This window comes from Pelophylax lessonae (assembly GCF_965119305.1).
Source record: "Pelophylax lessonae genome assembly, chromosome: 12".
In the NCBI taxonomy this organism is placed as follows: Eukaryota; Metazoa; Chordata; class Amphibia; order Anura; family Ranidae; genus Pelophylax; species Pelophylax lessonae.
In genome coordinates, this window is record NC_138779.1 from 96,186,012 (window position 1) to 96,203,771 (window position 17,760).

Genomic DNA, 17,760 nt, shown 5'->3' on the forward strand with positions numbered 1-17,760 from the left:
GTAAAGAATCCCGTACACTGCTTAAAATTGAAATCCTGCTGCCTGACCTTGGCTGCGCGTCGGTGTCCCAACTTAAAGTGGAACTTCACTCTCTCAATCAACATGAACTATTTTTAATCCTCATGCTGCTAGCATAGTAAATACGGTAGATAGGAATGTATATCATAATTTGTGTTTAAACTGTTTTTTTACATGTCTTTAGTTACTTCCTGGTTTCTAGGCCTAGGCAAATTATGTCATACATCCCAGGAGTCTTCAGGAGGGGAGGGAGGGTTCTCAGCTCAGCCTATCCCTGCGCAAAGGGCAAATGGATTCCAGAAAGTAAATGATACATGAATCGTCTGCCCTTACTCAAGATGGCCAAGTATTCAGCTGACAGAGCCTCACTTCCATTTCTAATCTGACGGGTCGCCTATTCTGATGGATTTTAATAAATAGATAGGAAGGCATATTATATTTACTATTTTTTTTCTACATTTCTTCAGTTACTTCCTGGTTTCTGGCCCTGGCAAGTGATGTCCTTCATCCCAGGAGTCTTTAGGAGGGGAGGAGGGGCTTTCTCAGCTAAGCACACCCTCATGTCTGAGCTAAGGGCATGTGGATTCCAGGAAGTAAATGGTACATGAATCATCTGCCCTTATTCAAAATGACCACAGCCAGAAATGCCAGGGGGGGTGGTTTTCTGAGTGATTTCTCAGCAAAATAAGACATAGGAGACATGGATGGATGGTGGAGTTTTTTCGTTGAATATAAAAAATGTATTAAAATAGTGTTTTGGTCTCGCATGTAGTGTGGCTCTGCTTTATTTGGCGGAGGTGGAATGCTTTTCAGTGTATCTGTAAACAGCTTGATGCATTGGAAGCCTGACTTCTCTTTAAAACCTCAGCCTACAACTTTGCCCCTCTGCCAAGGAGCAATTTTTCTTTTACTGGCATTTTGGCTTTTAGGCATGACATTTTTCCATAGAAGATATACATTTTATTTATATACATTTTTCTAATTACAGTGCAATGAAGATCCAGTATCTTTTGCTGTTTCCCATCCTGGGACTCAGCTTTGCTGTGCCAATTGAAAGAACACCACCAAAACAAGAAGAGGAGCAGCAGCGTCCTGCTGAATCCGCAGTAAGTACTTTCCGCAGTCAACGTGGACTCTGTGCACCTTAGCAACGAATGTATTCCAGCTGAAGGCAAGGAGAATATAAAGGGAATAAAAAAACAAAAATTCCACACTATCCAAAGTTTTAAGGAACTTTGGCTTGGAAGTACTTTAGAACCTTTTTCAGTTTTGATCCTCAGCATAATAAAAAATATACATATAAAAAATGTTTTTTGCTGTTTGTTTCATATTTGGGAGTTGTCTCTTCCAATTCTGTCTCAGACATAACAGGAAGTGGAAGGGAAATCCCTTCTTTGACAGTTGTTACCGAAACGAATGTCTCCATTAAAATATTTCCCCTCGCCTCCTAGTCCAATGATGGATTTCCCATCACTTTCTGACAGCTAGTGAGTGTAAATCTCATTACAAGTTTTCTTTTAAAGGATAAGCTCATCTTTACAAAAAATAAAAAAATAAATGCTCGTTTTTTTGCAGGTAAAAAAAGATGCATTTAAAAAAAAAAAATATATATATATAATATATTTTGTAATGAACCTGTAAAGCGTTGCACCCCCCCAGCAAATCGTGGGTGTAATGCCACGGTCCTGCAGACTGTCTATGGATCTGTCTAGCCATACCTCCCATACCGCCAGTCAGTTACTCTTTGATAGGGAGATCTAATGAACTACAACAGCGTAGTGGTAGTTCATTGAGAACTACGAGCCTACAGCCTTGTAGTTTTCCCACACGGCTGCGTTTGTTTTGCGACAGCTGGGGTTCGGGGGAGAGAAGATCCCCTGCTAGTTGTCAGAATGGGGAATCGGGGGAGCGGGGGCCACTGCATCTGTCACATTTTGCACCCTGAATATCAGTGTAACATGTTACAACAGGTGAACTTATACTTTAAAATGCCCATATACATGCAGAATGTGGATGGATATATATATCTCTGCTGAGAATTTATTTCTAAAAAGCGATCTGCAGCGTATCTCTTTTCAGAGGGCAGTAGATCAGTGGCTTCCAGGCATTCAAGAGGCGATACTGCCAACCCCTGCCTGAATGCCTTTTCTTTTTTGCTATCTGGCAAACTTGACATTTTATTGTGGGCGTGAAGCAAAGCGTAATGGCCGTGGGCATGTGTAGAACTTCCTCTAGCTGCATGTTCTGTTTTAGGTGGCTACTCAGGGGCCTGTTAAAACCGCTTCTTCATTGCCTGTTTTTACTCCTCCTGTATAAATGAGGTCTTAAAGTAACTTTCTGCTCCATTATGGGAAAGATAAACCAAGACCATAATGGTGAGTGTTGGCTGCCACCTCTGGTAGTGATAAAGCATGTTAAACCTCCTGATCCTGCTAGCAGCTTTTTTAAGGGGTCTACCAGCACTACCATTATGATCTGTGTTTAAATTCTCCCAACTGGAGCTTAAAGTAGAATTCCAGCATAAACCTGTCAAGTCTTAAAAATGTCTCCTCTCCTAATGTCTATACTGACTAACCTATGTAAAGAAAAAAATTGCATGTAATTAACTATTTTCAGGCTGCTCGCTCTGGTCTGGTCACATGATCATATGGGGGACACCACGGCCAGGCATTCCCAGCTGTTGTAGAGCACTCTCTCTTCTCCTTTGCTGTCGCCGCTCACTGACACGGGAGATCATGTGACTGGACTGTAGCAGACTAAAAATAGATAAAGCCGGCCATTGAGGGTTCAAATCTTGGCCGGTTCAGCAGGGACCGGCTGAGATTTGAACCATGTATGGGCAGGCTGATTGTACCCAAGTTGATTGATCAATTAATTTAGGTACAACCAGCATGTCTGATTTTTTTATGCAATTACCGTCAGTAGCTATAGCCGCTAGCAATAATCACTGTTTCTTCCAGTGGGGATGGCTCACCCTGCCAGATCTCAATGGCTTTACGGGAGGGATTCCTCCATCAACACAGACTGTTTAAAGGGGGAATCGAGTGATTTGCTTTCCTGCAACCCGTAGTTACGGTCTATGGCCTGCATAAGTTAAAAACCTTTTTACACAGGTTATTCAGCACAGGTGTTAGAAGGTCAGAGGAGACCATTTTAAGACTAGTTGGGGTTCATGCTGGAGTTCTACTTTTTAATGAAGATTTAAAGGTTTCATGAAAGCACTTGGAAGCTTGCTGTACACATATTCCTTGTGCTGTATCTGTTTTGGGTCTTCTCAAATCCATTTTTTTGTTTTCTCTGCTGAAAATTCAGTGAACACACCACGCAGGATTTTACCAGGAATGGAGAAAGATAATAAAAGAATGACTGAGCAGGCAGGCTGCATTCTCTGTAGGCAATACAAGATGCAATTTTTAATTTTGAGTGAATTTATTTATTTTTTTATACAATGGCTGATGACGCCATTAGCAGCAGGTATTCTCTTCCAACGTACATCTTGCTCTTGTCACAGGACACTGGCCTGTACTATGATCGCTATCTGAGAGAGGTAATTGATGTCCTGGAGACCGACAACCATTTCCGTGAAAAGCTTCAAACCGCCAACGCAGAAGACATTAAGGTAAGATTGTGTAACAGAGCCAGCCATCTGTACGGTACACTTCCAGACTGTCGGGGCTTAGCTAATATTTGCAATACTGTTTGTTGATTTTGTTGGCCTGGTGGAGGAGCAAAGTACATTTTAACCGTAACAGCTAAAGATAATGTAATCTCTTGAGATTGGATTTACAGTAAAACCTTGGATTGCGAGCATAATTCGTTCCGGAAGCATGCTTGTAATCCAAAGCACTCTTATATCAAAGCGAATTTCCCCATAAGAAATAATGGAAACTCAGATGATTCGTTCCACAACCATTTATTCATAAATACTTCAATTTATAGTCCATATAAAAAGATTATAGCAATGTTATAGGTTGTGTAACCATAAAATGTCCACCCACAAATAGCCGCTTCCACAAGGGGATTGGAAGCAAAATCCAGCAGGAGCTACAGGGTATCAAAGAGAAGAGAGGCGCCTCTAAGTGTAGCAATATGGTTCCATTTAATGAAGGTACAACATTTAGCAACTCACCTGGTTGATGAATAAAACAGGCACATCTAAGTCTGAAAGCGAGGGGCAGCATGGAATGGATGACGTAGATGGTGGTGCGGAGGATGGTGCTATGTGGACAGCTTTACCCCTGATGCCTGCATCCTTAGATGTGCCTGTTCTAATCATCAACCATGTGAGTTGCTAAATGGTGAACCTTCATTAAATGTAACCATATTGCTACACTTAGAGGCGCCTCTCTTCTCTTTTATACTCAGCTGTGACTTGAGGCTACTTGTATATCAAGACATCGCTTGTATATCAAGTCAAAATTTATGTGGAAATTTTGCTTGTCTTGCAAAGCGCTCTTAAACCAAGTTACTCTCAAACCAAGGTTTTACTGTAATTCCTGCCACTACTCATCTTTACAATCTGCTGGAGCACAGACCTGTGAAATGAGAAAAAAATAAATTCATGCAATTTTATATACTGTACTAGTTTTAGTGCCAGTTCACACTTCTGCGATGACAGACATTGCATCTGAATTGGACTGAACTCGCATAGGACCCTTTTGTGGGTCCGCAGCAGAATCGGATCGCATGGTGGTTCACACCAATGCGAACTGTCAGTTCACAGTGCGATATGCAAGCTGATCTGGGGATGTCATTAACTTTGTATTGACACCCCCAGCGATTCGCATATGGCAGTGTGAACTGCCATGCGAGTTCCATGCGATGCGGGAACCTGCAGTGGATACGCAGCTCATTCAAACTCCATTGCAGTCCACTAGCTGAAAGTTAAAGTCTGGGTTACAGTGGGAGTTCCCTACCTGTTCAGTTGGCAGGAGGAAAGTACAGACTTGGAGTAAAGCAAAGCTGCATAGCTAACCATGTAAAAATAGGACAAGAACCCCCCTTACCTTGTGGGCTCTGAAGGAAAACCCATAATATTGCTATGCAGTATGTCGCAAAGTTTATCACCTTTTTTTTTTTTTTTTTTTTTTTTTTTTTATATATTTTAGTTTTTGGTTCATAATACTTTTAAGAAAGAAAAATTATTTGCAGAAGCGCTATGAATTCACGTTAATGGCTATGTTGTCCACTCTTCTTCTCAGAGTGGAAAACTCAGCAAGGAACTGGACTTTGTAAGTCACCATGTGAGGACCAGACTGGACGAGCTCAAACGGCAGGAAGTCTCAAGGCTCCGCATGCTAATTAAAGCTAAGATGGATGCTACCATGGAGGAAAGTAAGTAGAGACACAAGCTCATTGTGTCTAGCTGATAGATGCTTACTGCACAAGGCAATTTTGAAGAACAGAGCCGGCAGAAACCAAAAAACTAAACTCTTGGTATACTCAAAATACCAACATTTGACTGGTTTGTACTGGCTACTCGCACACCCTCTTTTTGAAGTAGCCATGGTTGTACATGAAACAACCTAAATTCCGGACCCTGCCCCCCCCCCCCCCCCCCAAAAAAAAAAAATCTACTACATAAAAGGAGGCCTGTGTGTCAGAACAAATGTATACTTTACTTAGGATGAGGGCTTAAAAAGCATTGCGCCATAGACTTGAGTGAGCTAATGTGTATACAGGGAATTCATAAAATATTCAGACCCCTTCAATGTTATGTTGCAGCCTGATACTACAGTTGTTTAAATTTATTTTTTTACTCCTTAGTCTACACGCAGTTCTCGGTTGACAAAGTGAAAACCAAATTTTTGAAATTTTTGAAAATGCATGAAAAAGGAAAAACTAAAAATATTACATTGGTATAAGTATGCAGACCCTTTGCAGCAACACCTGAAATTTAGCTCAGGTGCCTTCCATTTCTCTTGACCGTTGCTGAGATGTTTTTACACCTTGATTGGAGTCCATCTGTGGTAAATTATTGGACATGATTTGGAAAGGCAAACGTCTCTCTATAAAAGGCCTCACAGCTGACAACGCATACTGTATGAGAGCAAAAGCCATGAGGTCAAAGGAAGAGCCTGTAGAGCCCAGACACAGGATTATTGCAAGGCTCTGGTTTGGGGAAGGCTACAAAATCATTTCTGCTGCATTGAATGTTCCCAAGAGCACAGTGGCCTCTATAATTCTCAAATGGAAGATGTTGGCACAACCAGGGCTGGTCGCCCCGCTAAAATGAGCATTCGGGGGGAGAAGAGCCTTAGTAAGGGAGGTGACCAAGAACCCAATGCTCACTCTGAGCTCCAAAGATCCTGTGTGGAGATAGGACAAAGTTCCAGACGGACAACCATCACTGCAGAATTCTACTGATCTGGGCTTTATGGCAGAGTAGCTAGATAGAGGCCTCTTAGTGTGAAACACATAAAAGCCCACATGGAGTTTGTAATAAAAAAAAAAGCACCTGAAGGACTTTCAGATTCTCTGGTCTGATGAAACCAAGATTGAACTGTTTGGCCTCATTATGTCTGAAGGAAGCTAGGCACTGCTGATCTCCTGCCCAATACCATCCCAACAGTAAAGCATGGTGGTGACAGCAGCATGCTGTGGGGGTGTTTTTCAACAGCAGGGACAGGGGAGACTAGTCAGGGTTGAGGGAAAGCTGAATTACAGAGAAATCCTCAATGAAAACCTGTTCCACTGGGCTGAAGGCTCACCTTCTAACATGAAAATGATTCTAAGCACACAGCCAAGACAACACCGGAGTGGCTCAGGGACAACTCTGTAAATGTCCTAAAGTGGCCTAGCCAGAGTCCCGACTTGAACCCTATTAAACATCTCTGGAGAGACCTGAAAATGTCTGTCCACCGTTAGTCCCCATCCAACCTGACTGAGCTTGGGAGGCTTTGCAAAGAATGGTAGAAAATCTCCCAATTCAGGTGTGCAAAGCTTGTCCCTTTCTACCCAAAAAGACTTGAGGCTTTAATTGCTGCCAAAGGTGCTTCAACAAAGTACTGAGTAAAGGGTCTGAATACTTTTAAGTGGTTGTAAACCCTCACATTTACCCAATTAAATGAACAGCCTCAGATGATACACAGAGATGAAACAAATCTACCTACATAAGTTTTTTTTTTTTTTTTTTTTTTTTATTTGTATATCTGCTGTCTTCAGCTTTCTACACTATTTAGAAAGTGAACATTGTGTTAGAATTTTTTCTTCCTGTTCCAGCACTAGGTGTGGAGTCTAGGGCTGCAACTAACGATTATTTTAATAATCGATTAGTTGCCAATTATTTTTTCGATTAATCGGATAAAATCATAAAAAACTCAATATGCCTTTTTTTTCATTTATTTAAAATAATAATGAACAAACAGTGTTAGTGCCGGTTCACACTTGTGCGATTGCGGAGATTGAATGTAATTCGGAGCGCACTGCTCCTAAATTACATGCTATCTCATGTGCGGAGGCGAGTTCAGCCATACACTTTGTATGGCTGAATTCGGAGCGCATCCGCAGCAGCAAACTCGCACATGAGGCTTTTTTTGAGCCACATCAGAATCGGATCGCACAGTGGTTCACACTTGTGCGATCCGATTCTGTGCGAACTTGCAGATCGCACTGCGATATGCGATCGCAATTGGGGGTGTCGTTAACTTTTAATTGACACCCCCTGCATATCGCATATGGCAGTGTGAACTGCCAGATGTGCGGATGCAGTGCGTGAAACGGCACTCACACACAAACTGCAGAAACAAAAACGTAAACTTTACAATTAACTTTACACAACTATGCAAAATTTTCGAAATCAGTACAAAAACAACAAACATTCTGAAAAAAAGATGTACTTGGACTATACCTGTTCAAGAAACTTCTGGCAACACCAGTGATGGGGCACGGTTCCCCTCCCCCCCCCCCCCCCCACGGCAACACCAGTGATGGGGCACTGTCCCCCCCCCCCCCCCCCAGCAACACCAGTGATGGGGCACCACAGTTCTCCCCCCCCCCCCCCCCCCCCACGGCAACAACAGTGATGGGGCACTGTTTGGGAATAAAATCAAGTAACATTTGCAGGGCACATAATGCTCCCAGTACTTTTATACCAAAACTTTTTTTTTTTTTTTTTTTAATTAAGCTCCTATATACTGTAAATATAATAAACGCTTATCTAGATTAAAGAGTTAATATTCCTCTTATAAAGTGCAATATTATAATAGAAAAATAAGTGAAAAAAAACATCCCAGATATGAAATGGGGAGCATAGAAAGACCACCTATATGTGCTATATGGACGTTTTTAATCACTTATTTTTCTATTATAATATTGTACTTTATAAGGAATATTAACTCTTTTATCTGGATAAGCTTTTATTCTATTGTTTGGCGGGCTGCATTGCATGGACAGGACACTAACACTAAGCTCGGCACTCACGTGCTGCTTCTCTCCTCTTTTCTCCCTCGATCTGACTCACTGACTCCCTCACTGATGTCAGCAAGAAGGCGGAGAGGAAAGGTAGAGAGGAAAGGAGGAGGGAGGAGGGAGGGGGAGGTCACGAGGAAAGGAGGTGGGAGGAGGGAGGGGGAGGTCACGGAAGTGCCGAGCTGTGAGAGACAGTGAATGCAGCCGGCAGCTTCACAGAGGAGACGGAGCTCGCTGACAGGCAGGGAAAGTCCAGAACACAGCACAACTAATCGAAGGATCAACTAATCGATAATGACAATCGTTGACAACGATTGTAATTATCGATTTTGTCGATTAGTTGTTTCAGCCCTAGTGGAGTCTCAGCTGTGGGACAGCTGATTGGAAGAAAGGCACACACACCCTCCCTCCACATAGGCAGAGGAAGGAAGAAACATGCAGAGCTGTGCTGTGAATAGACCAGCTATCTGCTAATCTATCTCTATGCACCCACCCGACACAAATTTCCAGCTGCTTTTTTATCTCCTCTGTGGGAGAACTTGTCAGAAATTATCATGCTGATAACAGAGGAATGGAGCAGCAGAAAGATACAGGACTTAGGGCTTTGGAGAGAGAGAAGTAAACACTACAAATATATACGTGCCCAGGTCAAATTTCATGAATGGGGTTTACATTCACTAGTACATGTGGTATTTCAGTTTTTTTCTTTTTAATAAATTCAGACATCCTCCTTTTATTAAAAAAAAAAAAAAATGTATTTCCATATGCACAGAACAAGGAAAAAGCAGTTTACAGAGCATATGTATGCAAAAGGTCAAGTATAACATTGTTTTTCCAGCACATGACAGGTTTTCATATAATTGTCAGCAATACCGCATGTGTACATAAAGCTTTTATTTTTGTTTATTATAACAAAACGAAGATCATAGGGGTAAATTACCCAAATTGTTTGGGAGTGTGCCACTTCTTCCCACCCTATATTATACAACATTTAATGATGTCATCTAAGTATGCATATCAGGTTGTAAGCAGACATGCAGCATCTCACAAACTACCATATAAATCTTCCAAGGTGTCATGCTACCTCTCCCCCTCCTTAAGGGCTGTCAGCCACTGTCTCCATGGATTCCACCCATTTGGCCCAAATTCTTAGGGCATCCCCTAGCCCCTCGTAAATCATTCTATATAGGGTGACATTAGAATTGACCAGAGACTTCCAAGCCGATAACGTAAGGTACTCCGTCCTAATCCAGTGCATTGCAATTAATTTGGGGACATAAAAAATAACAATCTTAGAAGGGTTCGCATACTGTTTTTCATAAGCTCCCCCTCGATAATTCACAGAAGCCCGACCAAGGGACTTCATATGTTCGGGAGGTCAAAAATGTCCACTATAAACTGAGTGACCTGTGACCTAAGAGGGCGGACTCTAGTGCAAATTCAGACTCTTCTAAATTTCTGTTTTCACTTTGTCATTATGGGGTACGAAGTGTGGATTATTGAGAAGAAAAAATGAATTTAAACAACTGTAGTATCAGGCTGCAACATAACATTGAAAAATGTGAAGGGGATCTGAAAAATATATGAATAGGTTGTAATAATAGCATTAATGAATCCGTCCAAATCTGAACAATTCAGTAATTGGCCAAACATTTTGCAAAGGACAAAAATGAAATGAACAGTGGCTATAGACCTATACATGCTGTACATGATTTCCATATTTACCATCTAGTAAAAACATATACTAATACATAATCTTTAATCTAGGTGTTCTGGTCTTCCCTTTGTCAAGTAGGTTATCTGTAAATTGTGATCAATACTAACTACACTACAGCCTAACATTAGTGCGCTTAGATTCTAATGGAAGCTGCCATTCATCAACTCCTGTGCTGCAAGTTTAGTTTTCCTGCTCCAGAACTAGCACTATATGTGACACACAAGATGATACATCTTGCAGCATTTTATTATGTTTACTTTAATAATATTTCTGCTTTTGTGTTCTGTAGATGTTCAGATTGATCACCTTGCTTTATTGAAGCAGTTTGAGCACTTGGACCCTCAGAACCAGCACACATTTGAGCCCCGGGATTTGGAATTACTGATCCAGGCTGTAAGTATGACCTAGTATTGGGATGTTCCCGGTTTTTGTTACAGCACACTGATTTCCTGACGATGGTGTAACTGGAGGTTTTTTTTTTTTTTTTTTTCAAAATGTTTGTTTATTCCGCACAGAGCAAAGAACATGGCGTTCAATGTTACAGTGATATTTAAAAGGATTTGCTAGATACAAAGGTTACAAGGTTAGAATAATAAATGCCATAGTGCTCAGTAACAGGGTTTTTTTTTTTTTTTTTTTTTTTGTGTTTTCTTTAGAACAAATTTGTGTGAATGTTTATGTTCTACACTTTTTAAAAATCAGTATGGTTCTTGGGTGAAGGAGCGATATTATCTGCTAAGGCTCCATGTACACGGGACGCTGGAAATGGCCGTTTAGGAGCAGTTGGGCGTTTTTTTCAGAAGCCCCTGAACCCATCTACATTTTATCTTATCTGTCCATGTACACCAGGTCGTTTACAGTCATTTGCAGGCAGTTGCGTTCAGGGACTGTTTTTAGAACGCAATTATTTGCGTTCGAACGTGTGTTTCCCGGCGTTTCAAACGCACAAACGCGTCCGAACGCGATGACCCGCGTTTAGCATTCGCGTTTTTCCATTTTAAAGGGGAATAATTTTTTTGACCTCTAGGAACGCTTCTAAACGCAAATGCCCGCTAAACGCGGGTACAAACGCCACCGAACGGACGTTTCAAACGTCCTAAAAATTCCAGCATTCAAAGGGACTTTTAACAACGTCCAGTGTACATGGAGCCTAAAAAGCAACTGGCAGTGAGCAGTCATTCCCAGTTCTTAAGCAGCATTAATGGCTGACCCATTCTGGCCTAAAATGCCTTAAAGTGGAGTTCCACCCCTTTTTACATTGTGCTTGCATCCACATGCCCATCCGCAGTGCGTTTCTAAATGCCTACTTTTTTTATTTTATTTCTAAATACCTTATTTTGATGTCTTTCTGCAGCACTTCTGGCCTGGTCGCCCAGGAAATGTCGTCCTAAGGCGATTCCCTTGGACTCCTGGGATATCGGCGTCATTTATCCCAGGAATCCTTGGGAATCGCCTAATACTGAAATCTCGCATTGTTTGAAGACCAGAGATGACTGGGTTGTCCTCTGACAGGTTGGCATAACAACAGGGCAGGGACTTCTGCCGATGCTGCCATTGCTATCTGTCATGAAGAAGCTATGTCACGCAGTATCATTCTTGCACAGGTGTGAGATCAGGAGGTGCATGCTGGGTAGCCAGCTGCACCGAATCCTGGAAATAGATAAGCAGGCTTCCGATGCCCACAAGTTTGATTGCCTTTGCCTGCTTCTGAGATCAGGTTAGATTTTATTGATTTTAAAGAAGAAGCAAACCATTAGTAAAACTATATTGCTCTTCAATAAGAAGTGCTAAAATGATGGGACATCATATAAAAAAATCATGGGGACTGGAGCTCTGCTTTTAAGCACAGACAAAATACAGCTGGCACAACATTTAGCCTTTTCAGCTTTTGTAAAGGAACTCTTGTGAGCTGCAGGATTGTTTTCAATATTGGGGGTCTTCAAGCCCATCGCATCATAACTTGTCTGGTTGCACCATTCCTTATGCTAAAATCCCTCACGATAATCTTGACATATTCACAGAAGTTAATTAAACCTTTTTTGATTTTGCTTAGGCTACAAAGGATCTTGAAAACTATGATGCTGCTCGACACGAAGAGTTCAAACGCTATGAGATGCTGAAGGAACACGAGAGGAGGGAATATCTCAAGTCCCTAGATGAAGACAAAAGAAAGATGGAAGAGGCTCACTTTGAGGAGATGAAGAAAAAGCACAGGGAACATCCCAAAGTGAATGTACCTGTAAGTGTGCCAGAGCATAGCCTATTCCTCGGTTATCAGCTTTGTTTGTAGAAACCACTTTTGACAGCTAAAGTGTACTTGTCTCTTCCTCCAATATAATAAAACCAAGCATGATGATGTATAACCAAGCATTACAGGTGAAGTGGAGATACCTTTTTACAGTTTGCAAGTACCTACGCTTCTCTTCAAATGAGTTCCTTGGTACCTGTGGAGGACCCTGGATCCTAAGTCCTGGCCGTATCCAAATTGTGATTAAACTCTACCTGTCAGTTGTCCGAGCTTCTACTCTCCAACGAGGCTTTGACATATGAAAGTTGAATGACGGGGTGGTTCTTAGCATCTACTTTGGGAAAACCTGTATACCAGGGGTTCCCAACCCCCAGGCCATGGACCAGTACAGGTCTGTGCCCTGCTTGAAGCCAGGCATCGCAAGCTGCACTTAAGGAGGTGAGCAGGGACCAGAGCATCACTGCCCTGATCACTGCTGTTGGCTCCGCTTCCATGAGGTTCTCCAATCTCATAGGAGCAGAACCTTGTAATCAAATGCACATGTGCTGTTTTCCTGCTCCTGCCGGATCCTTGCGAGGCTGTAGCGCTGGAGAGAGGCTTTACTGTTAGTAACACTGCATCTGGTGGCTGCAGTTGTGGGCTACAGTGACACGCTGCATCTGGTGGCTGCGGTGGCAAGCTACAGTAACACGATGCGGTGGTGGCAGGCTATAGTGACAAGCTACATTAATGGCGCTTTTCCACTGCATGGAACCGAACGGTTCGGCTCGCTTTTGTGCTTTTCCACTGCTGGTACCGCATGGTATGGTGTAGGAACGGTTCGGTACAGTACGGCGGCGCTTTTCCACTGCATTGAACCGAACAGTACGGCTCTCAAAAACAGTACCACCTCGATTGTGGTTCCAAGAGGTACCATACCCGGTACCATATCCCACAATCATTTGCATGCAGTCACTACTAGCCACTGATTGGTCAGAGAATCGTTGTTATCCCACCCACTTAATTTTAGTACTACTTTAGTGGAAAAGCAAACCGTACCGTACCGAACCGTTCCTACACCGTACCATGCGGTACCAGCAGTGGAAAAGCAAACCGGGCCAAGCAGGGCCGAGTAGAGCCGAGCCGGTACTTGCAGTGGAAAAGTGCCACTAGTGGCTGCAGTGGTGGAAGGCTACACTGACACGCTGCATCTGGTGGCCTCTGTGACAGGCTACAGTGACACGCTACATCTGGTAGCTGCAGTGGTGACAGGCTACAGTGACACAATGCGGTAGTGGCAGGCTACAGTGACAGGCTGCATCTGGTAGTTGCAGTGGTGGCAGGCTACGGTGACATCCTGCGTTTGAGGCAGGCTACATTGACACGCTGCAGCTGGTAGATGCGTTGGTGACAGGCTATAGTGATGCTGCATCTGGTGGCTGGGATGGTGGCAGGCTATAGTCGCATGCTGCATCTGGTGGCTACTGTGACAGGATATAGTGACCCACTGCATCTGGTGGCTGTGGTTGCGGGCTACAGTGACATGCTGCATCTGGTAGCTGCGGTGGCAGGCTACAGTGACACGATGCAGTGGTGGCAGGCAACAGTGACAAGCTGCATCTAGTGGCTGCGGTGGTGGCAGGCTACAGTGACACGCTGCATCTGGTAGCTGCAATGGTGGCAGGCTACAGTGACATGCTGCGGTGGAGGCAGGCTACATTGACACCTTGCAGCTGGTAGATACGTTGGTGGCAGGCTACATTTGACAGGCTACATCTGTTAGCTGCAGGGGTGGCAGACTACAGTGTCACGCTGCATCGGGTGGCTGCGATGGGGGTAGGCTATAGTTACATGCTGCATCTGGTGGCTACTGTGGCAGGCTATAGTGACCCACTGCATCTGGTGGCTGCAATAACATGCTGCAATGGTAGCAGACTAGTGTGACGCTGCATCTGGTGGCTGCGATGGTGGTAGGCTATAGTAACATGCTGCATCTGGTGGCTACTGTGGCAGGCTATGGTGACCCACTGCATCTGGTGGCTGCGGTGGCAGGCTACAGGGACCTGCTGCATCTGATGGCTACAGTGGTGGCAGACTACAGTGACACGCTGCATCTGGTGGCTGCAGTGGCAGGCTATAGTGAAATGCTGCAACTGGTGGCTACTGTGGCAGGCTATAGTGACCCACTACATCTAGTGGCTGCGGTGGCAGGCTACAGTGACATGCTGCACCTGGAAACCGTGATTCTGCATTATGGTGAGATGAAGTATTTCATTATATATTACAATGTAATTTTAAAAATGTGTTCCAATCATCCTAACACCATATCAACCATGGTGTCGGGGTGACTGAAAAGCTAACACCCGCCCCCAACCGTCAAAACCCCCAAAACAACCTCCAAACCATAACTTTCACTTCAACGCATAACTCTGGGATGAAAAATAACTGTTCCCCTTGCAGTGGGTACTCCTTTTGTCCAGGGGATGATAAATAGGGTGATAAACTTGCCCTATTCCTTGCTGCTCCTCTCTGCTCCCTAACACTCTGGAATTTGGGCAATGACATCCGAGAGCTGCTACTGGTCAGGCAATGAAGAAAGGAGGCTTCAGAAGACCTGTCACATAAAAAGGAGGGAGCCTGCAGGGAATAAGGTAAGCATTGTCTACGTTATCATCCCCTGGGCCGATGAGCAGTTTACCCTTGCAGTGGGGAGGGGGACTCATGGGTAATAGTTTTCTTCCCCAGAGTTCAGTTTTAAAGCAATTTACTATTGACCAACTCCACAAAAATTAATTAAACCAGGGAACAGTGGAGCAAAGGAAATTGACTTTGAAATCCCCATTGTGACCCCATTTTGAAATTCCCAGCCTAAATTACATCTGAGGTGTGTTCTTTAACTGCCTAGGTGTCACAAATTTCCATATATTATGCTTTAAGTACCAACATCTTTAAGGAGAGAAATTGTGGGACCAGGCTGCATGTATCTGTAGTCAGGGGTGCAGGTTAGGAGTTTTGACTTCACTGGCTGCATGCTTGTTCCAGTTAAATAACTCACAATGCAATAAAGTCAGGAGTTTCGAATATCTAGTGTTCTCAGAAGGTCAGCAGTGGAAGCACAGGTTTGTTTCAGCTGAAAATTTTATCTCCCGTGATTTCTTGTCTTTTATTATGGCAAATGATAATTCAGAAGAGCTGCAATAAATATCTTGCCACAGTATGACAGGAAACCTCTTTATCTGTAATCTTTATTATTTCCATAACTAGGGGAGCAAGGATCAACTGAAAGAGGTCTGGGAGGAGACTGATGGCCTGGATCCTAATGATTTCAACCCCAAAACTTTCTTCAAATTACACGGTAAGACAGCAATGTTTGGGTTAAAGTAATGGGAGCTCTGTGAATAGTTAAAAAAAAAAAAAAAAAATTTGACTTTTACCAGAATTTGTGCACAGATGGCCCATAGAATTTCTGGCACTAGAATCACAGTGGCTAATTGGTTAAACAGTCCTTTTCTTTTTTTACTCCCCTACGAGTTGCCTTTAACACTATTAGGATTCATTACAGCTGGTTGCTAAAGTTTCAGAAAATGCAGTTTAGTGCTAGTAGCCGTATCAGTGTACCGGGCCATATTTTGTGATACGGCACTGCGTTACTTTAACTGACGTTTGTGCGACATTGTACCCAAATAAAATTGATGTCCATTTTTCCCTACAAATTGAGCTTTCTTTTGGTGGTTTTTTATCACCTCTACATTTTTTTATAAACAAAAAAGTCCAACAATTTTGGAAAAAAAAAAAATGTTTTACTTTCTCCTATAAATCCCATCCAATAAAAAAAAAAATGTAAAAAAATCGAATTTGTTCCTCAATGTAGGCCAATATGTATTCTGCTACATATTTTTGGTAAAAACAATCCCAATAAGCGTATATTGATTGGTTTGTGCTAAAGCGTCTACAAACTATGTTATATTTTTATGGAATTTTTATTTATTTTTACTAGTAATGACGGCGACCAGCGACTTATAGCGGGACTGGGATATTGCAGCGGAAAAATCAGACAGCTAACTGACACTTTTTTGGAAACCAGTGACACTGATACAATGATCAGTGCTAAAAATATGCACTGTCACTGTACTAATGACACTGGCTGGAAAGGGGTTAACATCCAAGGCGATCAAAGGGTTAACTGTGCACCTAGCCAGTGTTTTTGTATAGTGTGGGAGGTGCTTTTACTAGGGGAAGACATGAATCATTTTCCCTGCTTTGCAGGAACACAGGATCCATGCCTTCCCTACTGACAGAATGGCAATCTGCCTTGTTTACATTGGCAGATCGCCGTTCTGCCTCTGTACCGAATGATCGGCGGATGCCGACAGACATCGAGTCTGCGATACCTGCTGATTGGCTTATGCTACCCGGAAGACCTGGATCACGTATATATACGTGATCCGGCGCACAGCTGCTGCCCTGTGGCAGAAAAAATGCTATAGTGGAGTCAGCAAGTGGGTATTTTATACTGCAGCCTATCTTCTGTGTGGGTTTCCTCTAGCTGTTGAGTCAGCTGCTCATGTCTACCATCAGAGGGTGATTTTTTTTGGAGACTGGTTGCTTTATTTAAAGTGGATGTAACTTCTCGCATATACCTAGTGAAGTGAACAGCCTCAGATGATACACAGGGTTGAAACAAATCTCCCTACATAAGTTTTTCGTTTTTCTTGAATATCTGCTTGTCTTCAGCTTGCTATATTCAATTTTTTTTTTTTTTTTTTTTTTTTTTTTTTTTTTTTTACTTCCTCAGTCAGCAGTAGGAGTGGATTCTTGACATACACTAGGAGACAGCTGATTGGAGGAAAGACACACACCCTCCACATAGGTAGAGGAAGGAATGAATGTGCAGAGCTGTGCTGTGACAAGACGAGCTCTCTGCTAATCTATTTACAGACCTCCCACGACACAAATTTCAACCTGGTTTTATCTTGGTTGATGGAGAACTTGTCAGAAGTTATCATGCTGATAACAGAGCAACGAAACAGCAGAAAGACACTGGACCTAGCTTTGTATAGAGATAAGTAAACACTACAGGTATATGAGCCCAATTCAAATTTTATGAATGGGGTTTACATCCACTTTAAAGGCTAAGTTCATCTTTAAAAAAAAAAACTGCACATGTTTTTATAGGGGAAAATAAGTCAATTTATTTTTCTTTGCAGGAGACTGAAAAGCACCCACCATTGCACACTTTAACTGGTAGGGGCGCTCTGGGGATTGGGGTTGCTTAGCAACATGTTAAACTGGAAATATAAATAGAACACGTTACTAAAGCTGAAGTTAGCCATTAACCCCCTCCCATCTGCCCTGGCACTCATTTTATAAGGTTCTGAATGCCTGGGGG

General features: G+C 42.8%; 1 protein-coding gene across 1 annotated transcript in view; it reads left to right on the forward strand.

Annotated features, from left to right (window-relative positions):
* The window catches only part of NUCB1 (nucleobindin 1), a 61,654-nt gene that overhangs the window by 19,982 nt on the left and 23,912 nt on the right, over nt 1–17,760 (forward strand). Inside the window, exons 2-7 of the mRNA XM_082273826.1 lie at nt 1,007–1,124; nt 3,530–3,637; nt 5,220–5,352; nt 10,434–10,537; nt 12,198–12,383; nt 15,636–15,726. Of these exons, the coding sequence (XP_082129952.1) occupies nt 1,011–1,124; nt 3,530–3,637; nt 5,220–5,352; nt 10,434–10,537; nt 12,198–12,383; nt 15,636–15,726 (736 nt within the window). The 5' untranslated portion in view covers nt 1,007–1,010. The remainder of the gene's footprint in view (nt 1–1,006; nt 1,125–3,529; nt 3,638–5,219; nt 5,353–10,433; nt 10,538–12,197; nt 12,384–15,635; nt 15,727–17,760) is intronic.